The sequence below is a fragment of the Micromys minutus genome, assembly GCF_963924665.1.
Source record: "Micromys minutus genome assembly, chromosome: 27".
Lineage (NCBI taxonomy): Eukaryota > Metazoa > Chordata > Mammalia > Rodentia > Muridae > Micromys > Micromys minutus.
The window spans coordinates 19,390,035-19,405,853 of NC_137962.1; the positions used below are offsets into that span (position 1 = coordinate 19,390,035).

The following is a 15,819-nucleotide window of genomic DNA, read 5'->3' on the forward strand; positions in this document are numbered from 1 at the left end:
TATAAGCATAAGTATTCAGAATACAGTTAGAATTAAATCGGCTTAGAAACTGGCAATGCGGCCTCCCCAGCCATGGGTAGTTGGCCAGGTTTACAATTCCAGGTACACATTTCCTCCTGTTGAGTGGACTTTATGCCCAATTAGACAGTATTGGTCACCCTAAGATAAAGGTATCCCTATTGCTCCATCGTGGGGATCTTTCTGGCCCAGTCATTGTGATTGGAGGTTTTACACCTGGGTAGGCCTGTTGGTTGCTTTCCCCTTGATGGCATGCATGGAACCTGTCACCACAGGAACATGCAGGAAGTTCCTCCGGGTCCCGTGTCCTAAGTGTGTGAGTGTGCGATGTCTTCATCAATAGGGTCTTACCTTATTTATTGCCTCCTGGGAGGCACCACGGGGCAATGCCAACAGCCGGTATTGTGTTGAGAGTCTCTTGAAGTGCCCTGAACAAAAACTCAAAGGGAGGTTTCCCATGTTTGGCACCATTGTTTCCCTCCAGATAGTCTGTGGCTCTCAAAAAGAGCAATATCCTCACGAGCATCATAATTCCGTCAAATTGTTTATGTATGTATACACACGCACTGATGTGTTTTTAATAAACGTGAAATAGTGTTTTTAATAAACATGAATAGCCTTCTGTTATCAGTTAGGGTAAGCCTTCTCAACCATCCTTGGTGTTTTCTCTCTGTCTTCTCTTCCCCTCTCTTGTTGTTTCTTCCCTCTCCCAGATGAAGTCCCCCACCCCATTTCCCACTTCATAGAACTGGTGTCCAACTATCTCCCTCACTACAGCCTCCCCTTCCCCTGTCCCATCATGGGTCCTTTTGATTTTCCTGGCTCCTGTGGTTACTCCAGGTTATGTACATGTAAAGATTCGGAGCTAGACTCCATAGTCAGAGAGAGAACATGGTGTTTGTCTGACTGGGTCTGGGTTACCTCAGTTGGTAGGAAGTGTTCCAGTTCCATCCGTTTGCTCGGAAAGTTCATGGCTCCGGTTTTCTTTCCTGCTGTGTAGTATTCCACTGTGTCTGTGCACACACACACCACCATTTGTTGTCAGTTGTCTCCTCGATCTTAGCCATTCTGGTTGGGGAAGGAGAGACTCAAGGTAATTTTCACATTTCATCTGTCTGTCTATCCATCCATCCATCCATATATCATCTATTATCTATCTGTGTGTCTTTCTGCATGCCTGTCTGTGTCTCCTACCTACCTACTCACCTATCCATCTATCTATCTATCTATCTATCTATCTATCTATCTATCTATCTATCATCTATCTATCTATCCATCTATCATCTATCTATCTATCATCTATCTACCTATCTATCTATCTATCTATCTATCTATCTATCTATCTATTCATCTATCATTCATCTACCCACCTACCTATTAATCTAGTCATCTCTCCATTTATCTATCAACCTGCCTACCTACCTACCTACCCATCTATCATCTATTTATCAATCTATCATCTATCTGTCTGTCTGTCTGTCTATCTATCTATCTATCTATACATCTATTATCTATCTGTCATCCATCTATTTATCATCTATCTACTTATCCAACCATTTATCCATTTATCTATCTACCTGCCTATCCATTCATCACCTATCTATCTATCTATCTATCATCTATCTATATGTGTATGTGAATATGTGTATGTGTAGATTTATGTTAAGTTGATACATGATTGGACATTGGAGAGGTAGGTGGGGAAAAGGCTAGGAAAATAGGAGAGGAGGAGATTCTGGAAAAATATCAAGATGGAGCTGGAGAGAGCAGACCTAGATCCTGGTGGCCATAATTGATGATAGGTAGATATAAGTGTTTTAAGAGGTTCTATAAGGGCAGTTTGTATCTTTGTCTATTGGTTATAAGACTATTGTGTAGAGGGTTTGTGGATTGAGAAGTTAACATATAAAACAACCATGAAAAGCTATCGGGATTAAGAGTCATGTTTGTGCTGGGCAATGGGGTGAAGAAACACTCTGGGGCAGAAGCAGTAGGGCGGGTGGAGTGACCCACCTGGGAAGAGAATCCCCTAGAGGGTGGCCTGAGGACCAAGGGATGGAGTTCGTGTGCTCGGCTCCCTGCTAGAGCGGCGTCCACTGAGTGAGATTGTGGGGGCCGATAAAGAGATAAACCATGCCCTTACAGAACCCCTTAAAATATTCCTATCTACCTAGCGCCAATTATGGCCACCAGGATCTGCTCTCTCTAGCTCCATCTTCATTTTTTCTGAAATCTCCTCCTCTTCCATTTTCCTAGCCCTTCCCTCACCTACCTCTCCACTGTCCAATCATGTATCAACTTAACACAAATCTACATGTATGTATGAATGTGTGTGTGTGTGTGTGTGTGTGTGTGTGTAGCATGCACCTATGGAGGTAGAGGACACTTGAGAGAGTTGTTCCCCCTGCAACCACGTGGGTCCCAGCAATTGAACTCAGGTCCTAGGGCTTACCAGCAAGTGCCTTTCCCTCTGAGCCATCTCACCGGCCCCTCAAAATGGTTTTAATTTGCATTTCTCTAATTGCTAAGGGTGCTGAACACTTTGAGATATTTATTAAACATTTTATCTCTTCTGTTTGGAAACATAGCCTACTTTTATGTTTTTAACGGGTCATTTGTTTTCCTGTTCTTTGGTTCTTTATTTAATATAGTCTTGGTATTAACTCTCGGTCAGATGTATGGCTGGTAAAGATTCTCCCCCTCCTCGCTCAGTTGATTCTTTCCTCTCCTGTACAACAGAGGCTCTTCAGTTTTGTGAGGTCATCTTTGTCAGCTTCTGGCCTTAATTCCTGAATGAATGGGTCTCATCTAGAAAGGCCTTTTCTATACTTGTATCTGATAGCTATGGCTCCAGTCTCACTCTCCCACACCTGGGCAAAGCTTTCTTTTACAGTGCCTCTGCCTGTGGTGGGATATTTTGGAGCTGAGGTTTTAGTGGGATCCCAGTAGATTCCAGGCAGCTCAGTGTGCCTTCCATTCCTGTTGACCAAGCAGCTTTCTCTGGGGTCTCTTCTCTCCCCTCCTCTGCCTTCCCTGACCCCTCATACCTTGCTTAAATTTCTTTGCTACCTCTGCCTCCTCAAAGGCTTCTTCATGTCCCTCGAGGCGATGTTAGTGGCTGGGGGAAGGAAGAAGGGGATTTCATTCCTGGAGGGAGCAGAACTGTGCTTGTGCATGGTTGTCTGGCCTGGGTGGAGTGTTTGTGGGGTTGTGCTAATTGCCAAGAATGACTTCCTCATAGCATCTCTTCAGCCTTTGGTGAGTTTCTGTTTGTTCTTGTTTTGAGTAGCATCCTCAAAGACCCCAAATACCCACCCTCAGTGGTGCTTGGAGAACTGGAACAGGTCCTCGGTTGTCCCACTAAACACAACTCCATGAATCAGAGACGAGAGGCTCAGAAATCCTTAGAGAGCAACTGGATCATCTGCAGGATGAGGAGACCCTGCCTCAGGCTGGAGGTTGGACCACAGTTTAGGTGAACACTAATGTTAGGAAACATCCCTGCTAGACCATCCTGGGACAAACCCAGCCCCCCTGTTTCTGCTCTCAGTCTTCCAGACGTTGGAGTGGGTGCCATTCATTTATCCGATAGAGGGGCTTTGGCTGGCCCCAGCTGGAGGGTCCGGGTGGTTTGTTGGGAGGAATGGGGCCACAGGATTGGCTGCTGCTCTACAGATCCTGGCTAACAATACCTGCTTGGTGTATCTTGGGCAGGTGCTGTTTCTTGAATGATTTTTGGGTTGGGCCGAAGGAGGAACTGGGTGCCCTGCTTTTCTGTGCATTTCTACATCGTGGAGTGTCCTTGCCGCACCTCCTCCGCCAGTCTCTTTGCTCAGGGTCTGTGCTGCATCTGTGAGGTTGGATCTCGCTTTGGGAGCCGCGGCCTCCCTTGTCCTGCTGCCCCATGTTACCCTCTCCTCTGTACAAACTCTTCTCACTCCTTCTCCAGGAAGCCTTCCTTGAATACCTCCAGTGATGCTGATGCCTAGAACTGGGGCTCAGGTCTTGAGATGCTTGCTTGACTTTGGCTTCTAGGGCAGGGACTGGGTCTCCTACCTCAGGCTCTGCACGTGCCATGCACCTATTCCCCAGGTGTGTCAGAGCAGGTCAGCCGCAGCAAGTGGCAGACACAGTCAGACTGAGAACATCTTGCTCTCCAAGACCCAGCCCAAGGACGGGGAGGGGATAAAAGTCTCGTGCCAGGGCCCCAGGGCAGAAGCACACACACCGTGACCTTCTCCAGTTTGTCTGAAGCTGTGGGCCAGTTTGCCTCTGCCATGTCTCTCTCTCCATGCCGGGCCCAGAGGGGCTTCAGCGCTCGCTCAGCAAGTTCTACCTTCTCAGGGGCTCGAGGCAGGACTGGCTTCAGCAGCAGGAGCCTCAGCTCCTCCAGGAGATGCAGAGGAAGCTCTTGTGGGAGGGCCTGGGGGGCAGAGACCAGGCAAGGGGAACGGTTTGGGCAGGGACTTTCCCAGTGCCCTCCTGGGGGCATCCAAGCAGTGACCGTTGACCAGAGTCTGCTGACTCCACTGAGGATCGAGGTTGACCCCCAGTTCCAGGTGGTGAAGACTCAGGAGACCCGAGAGATCAGAACCCTCAACAATCAGTTCGCCTCCTTCATTGACAAGGTAAGAGTAAACAGCCCAGCCCCTGCCTCTGGGCCTCCCACAGACAAGATGAACTAGACTGAAGAAATCCACCTCTTCTGACACTTTTCCTAATCACTTCAGTGGCAAGGATGTCCTCCCAGGGTCTAGCTAGAGGCTTTCTGGTTTGCCGACGCCTTGCTATTCCATGGCTGGGGCTCAGGGACACAGAGAAGCTGGCTAGCGATGAGAAGTCTGATCTCTTGTTCTATCCAATCATGGATATGCTTAGGTTTTTATGGGAGGGACTTTAGGCTCCTTTGTACATGCAGGGGTGGAAGGCAAGGAAAAGGGGCCCATGAGAGGGTCTCTGAGGCTTCCCTTTCCAGAGGCTGTGCCAGGGGAGTCCTGGGAATCTCAGGACCCTGTGTCTGGCTGTAGGTGCGGTTCCTGGAGCAGCAGAACAAGGTCCTGGAGACCAAGTGGGCGCTGTTGCAGCAGCTGCAGGGGAACCAGAGCCCTCAGGGCCTGGAGTGCATCTTCGAAGCCTGCCTGGCTCGGCTCAGGCAGCAGCTGGAGGAGCTGCAGAGGGAGAAAAGGGCTCTGGACTCTGAGCTGAAGACCTATGAGGACCAGGAGGATGAATACAAGTCCAAGTAGGGCAGTTTCTGTGTGGTTGAGGGGTGGTCTGTGGACGTGCTCTGCCAGTCTGAGGGTCTCCTGAATGTCCAGCACCCAGTGCTGCGTGACTTACCTTCATTCTGGCTCTTGACTTTCTCTCTCCTCATTCACAAGGGTCACCCTATGTAATACGCAGAGGAGACCCCCTACTCCAGGCACAGAGAGACCGCCGGGGAAAATGTTGAGGACCCTCTTCAGAGGGTCGAGGCCTAGCCTCAAAGGTCCATGGGTCTGGTCAGGACTGGGAAGGGCTTATTTAAACAACGTCTTGATAGCTTTCTCGAGAAATTCCTGTTTAGCAGGCTGTGGGGCTGACGTGACTCAGGCGTGCTCTGGTCTTGGGCGGAGGACAGTCACTTTAGTATATTCATCCCCAGGTCCATGGTGTGATTCACAGCTGGTAGAGAGTTCTAGGCTCTCTACCTTAGCAGCCTGGTGGGGCAGATAGCCCTGGTCTGAGGGGAGTTGGGGTCTGGAGAGCGAGGGCAGTCCTGTTTCTCCCAGCCGTGGTGGTTTCTACTGCATTCTGGGAAAGGTCACATCCTTTTGTGGTCTTCAGGGTTGGTAGGGAAGCAGCAGAGGGGGGCCAGTGGGAGAGGAAGAGGCATCCAATGCTTCAGATCTGTGGAGTGTCCTGTTCCCATGATGAAATGCCTTTCTCCCTGCCCAGAGACTGCTTGGGAACAGAACACGTGGCCCGCTGCCCTCTGGAACGCAGACTGAGAATCTGACAAAGATAGGATGTACAAACTCTCTGGCAGAAAATGAGAGAAAGCTCAGTGGTGGCTCTTAACTTGAGGCCTCTAACGACAAGGACAGGGGGTGCAGAATGCAGGGGTGGGCTCTGACCTGTGCCTGACTCCCCCTTTTCCATTCACAGGTATGACCAGGAAGCGTACAAGCATGCCTCGGTGCAGAATGACTTTGTGGTCCTTAAGAAGGTGGGAGGGGCTCAAACACTCAGGAAGCCCCCACACTATGCCCTAAACCCACCTAGGCTGGGAGGCCAGAGGGTGGAGATGGTGACCGAGGACACGCTGACAGTATGCATGTGGTCACCCTCTGCCAGGATGGGATATTCACCTGGACACAGGGACTTAGAGGCAAGATCTGACTGAAGTGTTGTCTGCAGAGGCAGGGCCGGAAGTGAAGGCGGCACAGAGGGCTGGGGTTAACTAGGGATAGCATCCTGCAGATAGTGCTGACTGAGCGGGGTGGATGGGGAGAAGAAAGGGGTCTTCAGACAAACAGCACGGGTATCATGAGAGGAAGTGGGGGATGCACGGTTTCTGACTCTTGTCCCCAGGACGTGGATGAGGTTTTCCAGAGCAAGATGGATTTGGAAGGCAACCTGGAGTCTCTGAGAGAACACATCTGTTTTTTGACACGTCTGTATGAAGAAGTAAGGACTTGAGAAGAACGGGGAGAAATAAGGAAGGGGTCAGGATGGACAGGTTCCCTGTGGCCAGGAAGGGAACCACCAGGAGGGGAAATCTGTCAGAATAGCTTTGGTTTGTGGCCGCTCATCATTTTAAAATACCTACCCAACGTCAGTGTGAGAATCCCTCAATGCGGAGCCAGATGAAATCGTCATGGAACTTCCGTCAGAAGGCCGATGGGGGCAGCAGTCTCAGGAAATAGAAATCCCGTCCTGGGCTAGAAGATGGTAGAAGTGAGGGAGGGCAGGGAGGGCTGGAAATACGGACAGGTGAGCAACCAGTGAAAATGGGGTGGGAGGATTGTGGCAAGGGAGGTGATGAGGGCTGAGAGGGTTTTAGGGACAGGTGACCTGAGGCCTTGTGGGTATTTTTTCTTTACTATCCACACTTCAAAAGTCACCAAAGACTACCTCAGTGGTCTTTACTCTGCAAATCTGACCACCACTGGGTGAAGGGCAAGTGGATAGACATTCAGACCCTTCTCCCCTCAGGGAGACAGAGGACAGGGATCCATGGTGGTGGACACTGAGCTTGCCTCTCCCACAGGAACTGGGACAGCTGCAGACCCAGGCAAACGACATGTCTGTGGTGCTGTCTATGGATAATAACCGCTGTTTGGACTTCAGTGACATCATTGCTGAGGTCCGTGCCCGTTATGAGGAGATCACACAGACCAGCAAGGCCGAGGCTGAGGCTGTGTTCCAGACCAAGGTGCCGTGGCCCAGAGAGCAAGCTGGGAAGTGTGGGGTGGTCCTATTGGGAGACAGGCTTGGATCTCTGCAGGCATGTCTAGCATGTCCAGAGCTCAAGCAGTTGATTGGCACTGGGGAAACGCAGACATCAGGAGGCATCTCTCAGTGTGGGAAGACAGTGTGTCCCCGATTGTGGGGTCAGAGGTAGCTGCGACTCAACCAGCGTGCTACCTTTGTGCCCTCAGTACCAGGAACTCCAGGCATCAGCTCAGCTTCAAGGGACCAGCATGAAGGAGGTGCAGGTGCAGATCTCCCAGCTCCGGCAGGCCATACAGAGGCTGCAGAGTCAGATTGGGAGCCTCAGGAAGCAGGTACGGTTTCAGTCTCTATTGCTGCTCGGTGGGTGTCTTGTCTGCCACCAATTGTCTGCTTCCCAGTTGGGCTTAGACGGGGATGTGTGTGTGTGTGTGTGTGTGTGTGTGTGTGTGTGTGTGCGCGCGCGCGCGTGTGCATCTGGATAAAGGGTTGGGGCTCCAGATCATTTTGTGGCAGGGGGGTTGGAGACAGATCTTCAGGTCGTTTCTAAAAGGCTCATTCTCTGAGAACCCCTGTCCCCTGTGCTGTCCACTGTAAAGAGAACCTTCATATACTGTCCATATGTAGGCGGACATCTTGCTTTTGCCTTTCTTGGGGAGAGAATTATTTTAACTCTTGGCTCATCTCTTCTGACTCTTCCTACACAAGCACACGGGAGTGTAAGGTCAAACACTTTTCTGGTTCCCCTTTGGGACAGGCATGTGTGAGAGATGGTGGGAGCCTGAGAACAGGAGACGGGTTATGTATGTATAGAGCCTTCTCAGGAGATCTCAGAAGGTGGAGGTCTGAGGCGGCCTGCCCTTCCCGAGAGTGCCCTGACCTCTCAGAGGGGAACGGTGATGACTTACTAGCTGTCAAGTTTGTGTTTATGTTTTTCGAAGCAGAAGATTGGATTTGAGACCCACAGTGGGTGGTGAGCATAGAGTAGTCAGGTAAATATACGGGGCATGTATAAGATGCTCAGTGGTTACGTGGGTGGTCGTGGTGTCTGGACTCCCATCCTAATGATTTTACAGCAGGTCCTCCTATGCTCTGGGCCATCTCCACAGCCTCCCCTAAACATGCTCTTCATTTAAAATTAATTTAACTTGTATGGGTATTTTGCCTATAAGTATGTCTGCATATCACGTGTGTGCCTAGTACCTGTGAAGGCCCAAAGAGGGTGTTGAATTCTCTGGAGCCGTAGTTACAAACATTGCAAGCCACCACATGGGTGCTGGGAATTGACCCTGGGAGAGCAGCCAGAGCTCTTAACCATAGGACCATCTCTCTACCCTGCTGCCTGTTATTTTTAATCATCTATTTATTTTTGTCATTGCTTTTGTTTTTTTATGCATTTTGGTGTTTTGCTTGCATGTATTCCGCATACCCACTTTTAAAAGTAAACAACACACCAGGGCCAGCCCCGAGGAGCTGTAGCCTTTTACCTCTATATTTCTTTTTCCTGGAGAGCCCATCCCTTTTTCTGTACAGGCCCGAGAGACGGATATCGGCTCAGGGTTCTGGGTTCCCACTCAGCCACCTATCACCTTTCTGAAACACAGAGAGAAGATCTTGTTTCTTTTCTTTGGAGGCTTTCTTCCTTCCTGAATCTGAGCTGATTCTGAGTCTTCCATCCCTACCTCTGCTTCTGCCTTCATACTTTTCATAGACTATCAGCATCCAGGGACCGGATACAGGACTCACACTAAGTACCATGTGCTATCACGAGACGGTTAACTGAGTATTCCAGCCTTGCTTCCAAAAAGCTCATGTTCTGAGATTCTGGGTAGACATGAAGATGTTGGGGGACCCTACTCCATGGGCCCTCTGCCACAGGAAAAGACACTGTTAGGCAATGTTTTCCCTTAGGATGGGGGGGGCAGGCATGGGTGGTCATGCATAATTTTGAGTGCATGAAATTAGGATCTATCCGGGTATTTAAATTACACCCATGGTGGGTGTTTTGAGAGGCCCTGTTAGGTTTACGACCCCTCTCTCCCTCATTTGTACTCTCCTTCAGAATGACAGTCTGCAGTCGGCCATTGGCGATGCTGAGCAGGAAGGGGAGATGGCTTTGAGGGATGCCCAGGCCAAGCTGGATGAGCTGGAGGGAGCTCTGAGAACAGCCAAGCAGGACATGGCGCAGATGTTACGTGACTACCAGGAACTGATGGGCACAAAGTTGTCCCTGGATGTGGAGATCGCCACATACCGGAGGCTGCTGGAGAGCGAGGAGTGCAGGTGGGGGAGCCAGGGAAGCCTCTCTGCTGGAGGGGATTCTGAGAGATTTCCTGACTCTGTCAGTCCCTAAGGGCAACCAACCCTGCCGGGAGGAATCTAAAATGGGGAATTATGGTCTTTACAGCCTTTCTTAGCATTTCTCTCTTGTTCCTCCTCTTCCAGGATATCCAAGGAGCACACCACCCAGGTCACGGTCTGTGAGTATGAGGGGATTTGAGAATAGGGTTCCCTTGTGGTGGTGAGGACCGTGCTGTGACACCAGTGCATTTTCTTGGCAGCCATAGCAGAAGGCAGCATTGTGCCTGGGAGAACTTGTGGAGGCCAAGTGGTCATACCTGGGAGAACTTGTGGAAGCCAAGCCATGCCTGGAAGACAATATGGAGGCCAAGTGACCGTTCCTGGAAGACAATATGGGGGTCAAGTGACCGTTCCTGGAAGAGAATATGGGGGTCAAGTGACCGTTCCTGGAAGAGAATATGGGGGTCAAGTTACCGTTCCTGGAAGAGAATATGGGGGTCAAGTAACCGTTCCTGGAAGAGAATATGGGGGTCAAGTGACCATTCCTGGAAGAGAATATGGGGGTCAAGTGACCATTCCTGGAAGAGAATATGGGGGTCAAGTGACCGTTCCTGGAAGAGAATGTGAGGGTCAAGTGACCCCACCTGGAAGAGAATGTGGGGGTCAAGTAAACGTTCCTGGAAGAGAATATGGGGGTCAAGTGACTGTTCCTGGAAGAGAATATGAGGGTCAAGTAAACGTTCCTGGAAGAGAATGTGGGGGTCAAGTGACCCCACCTGGAAGAGAATGTGGGGGTCAAGTTACCATTCCTGGAAGAGAATGTGGGGGTCAAGTGACCCCACCTGGAAGAGAATGTGGGGGTCAAGTGATGGTTCCTGGAAGAGAATATGGAGGCCAAGTGACCGATCCTGGAAGAGAATATGGGGGTCAAGTGACCATTCCTGGAAGAGAATATGGGGGTCAAGTGACCATTTCTGGAAGAGAATGTGGAGGTCAAGTGATCCCACCTGGAAGAGAATATGGGGGTCAAGTGACTGATCCTGGAAGAGAATGTGAGGGTCAAGTTACCATTCCTGGAAGAGAATATGGGGGTCAAGTAAACGTTCCTGGAAGAGAATGTGGGGGTCAAGTGATGGTTCCTGGAAGAGAATATGGGGGTCAAGTGACTGCTCCTGGAAGAGAATGTGGAGGTCAAGTGACCGTTCCTGGAAGAGAATATGGGGGTCAAGTGCCCGTTCCTGGAAGAGAATATGGGGGTCAAGTGACTGATCCTGGAAGAGAATGTGGGGGTCAAGTTACCATTCCTGGAAGAGAATATGGGGGTCAAGTGACTGCTCCTGGAAGAGAATGTGGGGGTCAAGTGACCCCACCTGGAAGAGAATGTGGGGGTCAAATGACCCGACCTGGAAGAGAATGTGGGGGTCAAGTGACCACACCTGGAAGAGAATATGGGGGTCAAATGACCCGACCTGGAAGAGAATGTGGGGGTCAAGTGACTCCACCTGGAAGAGAATGTGGGGGCCAAGTAGACACTTGTGGCCGCAGAGGCTGGAAAGGCAGTTTTGGGTCTGGAGGCTGCTCTAGCATTGTGACTGGTGGCTTTGATATACCCCAGGGATCTGAGTACAGCCCCATCATGGGTTCCTGTTCTGTGTCTGGCTCAGGCTTCAGTTCTAGTTCTGGCTCCAGCTGCCGCACCATCCTGAAGAAGACAGTCGAATCAAGTCGGAAGACATCTGTCATTTGTTGAATAACCAGGCAGTCACATCCCTTCTGAGCCCAGCAGCCTTGCTCTGAGCCCATCCCCCATGTCCATTAGTATCTACAACCCAAGGCAACCCACTGAGTACTGGAAAAATCAATAAAGTCTGGCCTGCCTGCTGTTCTAAGTGCTCAGGGGCAGGTCCTGCTTTGCATACTCATTTGCATCTCATTTACATCTCATTTGTGTGTGTGTGTGTGTGTGTGTGTGTGTGTGCGCTTGTTATGTGTCCCTCGTGGTGCATAGACTCTACTCTCCAGCCAGAGTTTTTATGGCCTTGTCCATGGTCTTCAGGCTGGAAGACTAGGCTTTGGCAAGACTCAATCACTAGTTCAAACATGTTTCTGTAGGAGGGAGTGTCTAAAGGCCACTAACTAGCTGGAGACTGGAACTCAGGAGCCTACTTGGTCCCATCCTCTACTCACCTGCCTGTTTCTCTGCCTTGTGAAGTGTTACAGCACACAGTCCCCATCATCTTCTTCCCCTCCTCCCAAACTATGTTCAGAGCCACAGTCTGACTGGCTCTTTGACCGTGGCTCCTCTGACAAGCACTGGGCTTTCCACAGCTCTCCTGTTCTGTCCACTTCGGCCACCCCCAGCCCCGTCCCTCCCACCTGCGAGTCTGGGCTTCTTTCCAGCAATGAGTTCAGATCTCCTGTGTTACGAATGGGGGTTTGAGGGAGGTTGCTTTTTGTCCTGTCCCCCTTTCTGTGGCTCAGTGTTACCCAGGGCAGCCAGCCTGCTTCCTGAAACCCCGCTCACTACCACTTCAGAGCCTTGAACTGCCTGAGGCACTCCTGGCCAGGAACATCCCAGCAGGTGCAGTCCAGCCTGGATGCTTGGCGACATCTTTGAAATGGGTTCCAAGGGCATTCAGAGGGGAGGTCGTAGGTCAGAGACCATGGTTTCCCACGGTGAGCATAGATTCTATGCCATGTTCACCAGCAATTCAACTCTGCCCCGGCTTGCACACCTTACCAGGAAAACATAGGCTGTGAATCTCTCCAGCCCATTCTCCTTGGAAGGAAGGAAGCCTGTGACTATCTACAGTGTCAAGTCTGCCCTATGGCACCTTCCTGGGCATCACAGCCATTGAGTCAAGGAAGCCCCCTAGGGCTCTGGTGTGCCCTCAATATGTCCCTTGAACACACTACTACATTTCCCATGTCCCCGTGATGTCTGGTGGCTCTGGTCCTGACTTTAGCTGGTTCTCTCCGTCTTCCCAAGTCTGCATCAAGTTTTTTTTTCCCCCTCCTAGAAACCTTCTCTACTGTCTTAGGTAGGGTTTTACTGCTGTGAACAGACACCATGACCAAGGAAACTCTTATAAGCACAACATTTAACTGGGGCTGGCTTATAGTTTCAGAGGTTCAGTCCATTATCATCATGGCAGAAGCATGGCAGCATCCAGGCAAGCATGGTGCAGGAGGAGCTGAGAGTTCTACATCTTCATCTGAAGGCTGCTGGTGGAAGACTGACTTCCAGGCAGCTAGGATGAGGGTCTTAAGCCTACACCCACAGTGACACACCTACTCCAACAAGGCCACACCTCCTACTAGTGCTGCTCCTGGGCCGAGCATAGACGAACCATCACACCTACTGTCCCAAGTCTGAGCCGCTGGACCCTTCCTGTGTCCCACACATTCTGGTTGCTCTGTTGTAGTCCCTGGCCATATATTTGGTTTGGATGGGGGACCCTATTAGCCTGTGTCTCTATTAGCCTGGCACCACTTGGCTGTTTTTTTTTTTTTTTTTGTCCCCATGAAAAAGAAAAGGAATCTCATGAGGATTTGAAATGGTGTCACTAACCCCAGTGGATCCCTGAACCTATCTGAACTTGAGCCTAGAAATGTCTTCCTTCACTACCACCTCTCGTGGCACAGCCCCAGAGGGAGTAATTCAGCCGAGTCCCAGTGATGATGTTTCATTCTCCCTCTCCACTCCAGGGCAATTTTCTTTACCATAAAGGACTCAGCTTCTTGCACATGCTTTGGTGAGGGTCTTAGGGAGGGACCCACAGTCTAAATCAGCTGGGGGTGTTTGTTTTGGAGGTGAGTTCTTGAATGCCCCCTGAAAAGCATGTCACAGAAGCTAGCTCTGGAATACCCTTGACTTCTGGGGCCCCTACTGTACTTCCAATGGGGGACTTTTTAAAAAATTTCTTTAAATAAATAATTAATCTTGAGCCTACAGGGTCTTACTCTGAAGAACTGTCTTGGAACTACATAAACCAGGCTGTTCTCAAATGACCATCCTACCTTAGGTTTCAATAGTGTGATTACAGACATGAGCCATCACACCAACGAGATGGAGTTAAAAAACATTTTTTACTTTACTATTACTATTATTATTATTATTATTATTATTATTATTATTATTATTTGTGTGTGTGTGTGTGTGTGTGTGTGTGTGTGTGTGTGTGTGTGTAGGATGGTACACACTCATGTACTATGGTGTATGTGTGTGTGTGTATGTGTGTTTATGTGTGTGTGTGCATGTTAGGTCAGGTGATAACTTTTAGGACTTGATTTTCTCCTTCTCCAGTGTGTGGGAAGGGGATAAAACTTCAATCTCTAGGTTTATGTTGTAAAGTGCTTTTATTCACTGAGCCATCTCCCTGCCCCCAGATGAGAAACTTCTTAATGGCCTTGTTCTGGTGCACATAGTAGGTCCAGCCCATGCAGTGAAGCACACTCAACCTTCACGTATTTCCCACCCCTGATTCCTTTGTGTGTTGAGATCTGAAGTGGGTTATTTCCTGAGGCTTAACAAGGACCAGGAGGCCAGGGACTCAAAATGGCAAGAAGCTGGGACACAGCCGCCAGCTCCGCCTATGAGTGGGTTAACTATTTCAGTTCACCTGGGACCAAGGCGACTGTCAGTGTTAAATCAGACAGGCCAAGGAGGAGCAGGGCATCAGCTGCCCTGCCTAGAGTTGAGGAGACTCGAGACTTGGCATGGGCAGAGAGTCGTTTCTGGAACAGTTCGAGGGACCCCAGGGAGAAGTGTGACGCTGGGGGGTGGGGGTTAGCAAGAATCCGCATTGCTCTCTGCATCGATCTCCTCTTCCTCTGTTATCCTCTTTGGAGGAAGGAAACCAGAGCAGGGCCCAGCTGTGAGGAAGGTGGGGTGGCTCTGAGATAGGACGGAGACAAGGGAGCACAACCAGAGCTGGGGGAAGGTGTGCCAAGCCTACCTGTAAGGTGCTCAGAGCACACTGGGTCACACGGCTGGCTCTCGGGATGCTCCGAGACAACAGAGAGTCTTACTAGACTGGAAAGTCCTACTTGGGAGGCACCTTTCCCTGAGTCTTCCAAGCAGTTCAGCATCCAAGCTGTCAGGCATTAGGGACACAAGTTGCCATTATCAGCTGTCCTCACCCGCGCTTTTGGAGGCAGTAGCACCGAGTCCTCCATGCTCTTGTCTCCTGACAGCTGGGGAAATGCTGGAAGGTGAGTCTCCAGAGTTGGGGGCCCTTGGTGCTGGCAGTTGAAGAAACAGTAGGCTGTAGTTCTTCCTTTGGAAACCCCCTCCCTGGACCTTCCTCCACAATGTTTGTGGGAGGCTGCAGAAGTGGGTCAAGCTTAGGCACTTGGCCAAACCTGGGCAGGAGGCTCACCTCCTTAATACCCTGCAGCCATCAAATCGCCTAACTGCTCTTCCATTTCCTGGACCCACTGTGGCATCCTGGTATTAGCAGGAGACCTCGGCTGGTGACTTGATCCATGAACCTTTACATTCTTTACTCCTGTTTTGTTTACAGTTATTTCTATAGACCCCACTAGTTAAAAAGGCATGGGGTTTCCTCTGGGGAGACTCAAAAAGCCAGGTGGGGTGTCACTCAATGCCCTGGGACCGGGAGTTTAACGTTATCCTTGGCTACACAGAGAGGGTAAGGTTAGTCTGGTCTACATAAAACCAGGGTAGGCGTGTGCTCTGCAAAAAGACTTCCGAAGAACATCTGAAAGCAGCCACAGAGCTACAAGCTACGAATGGCAGAGGAGGCAAAATCGACCTCACAGGACCCCGCCCGAGGTGATCTGACTGGCTGGGAAGGGAAGGCTCTGTGTGAATCTCCCAAGAGTGCACCAGGGCTTCATAGGCATCTGTCACCAGCTCCCTGGTTCCCAGTGCAAAGCCTGGCACAGAACATTCTCAGTAGATAGGTACAAGAGTTGCATGCCTGAATGCTAGTCTTTGAGGCGGGGTATGTTTATATTTACAGCCTGACTCCCACCAGCCCAACCACACAGTGAGTCATAGCACTGTCTGACATCACCTTCCTGCCCAGAGGACCACGGCAG

The 15,819-nt window shown here is 50.3% G+C and overlaps 1 protein-coding gene across 1 annotated transcript; it reads left to right on the forward strand.

Moving 5' to 3' along the window:
* Nucleotides 1-4,295: 4,295 nt before the first annotated feature.
* On the forward strand, nucleotides 4,296-11,503 carry LOC308438157 (uncharacterized protein; the record flags this gene model as incomplete). Its single annotated transcript, XM_080939452.1, has 9 exons — nucleotides 4,296-4,646; nucleotides 5,046-5,260; nucleotides 6,166-6,226; nucleotides 6,592-6,687; nucleotides 7,271-7,435; nucleotides 7,662-7,787; nucleotides 9,515-9,735; nucleotides 9,898-9,932; nucleotides 10,014-11,503. The coding sequence occupies 9 exons, from the start codon at nucleotides 4,296-4,298 to the stop codon at nucleotides 11,501-11,503; spliced, it is 2,760 nt and encodes a 919-aa protein (XP_080795578.1).
* Nucleotides 11,504-15,819: the final 4,316 nt, after the last annotated feature.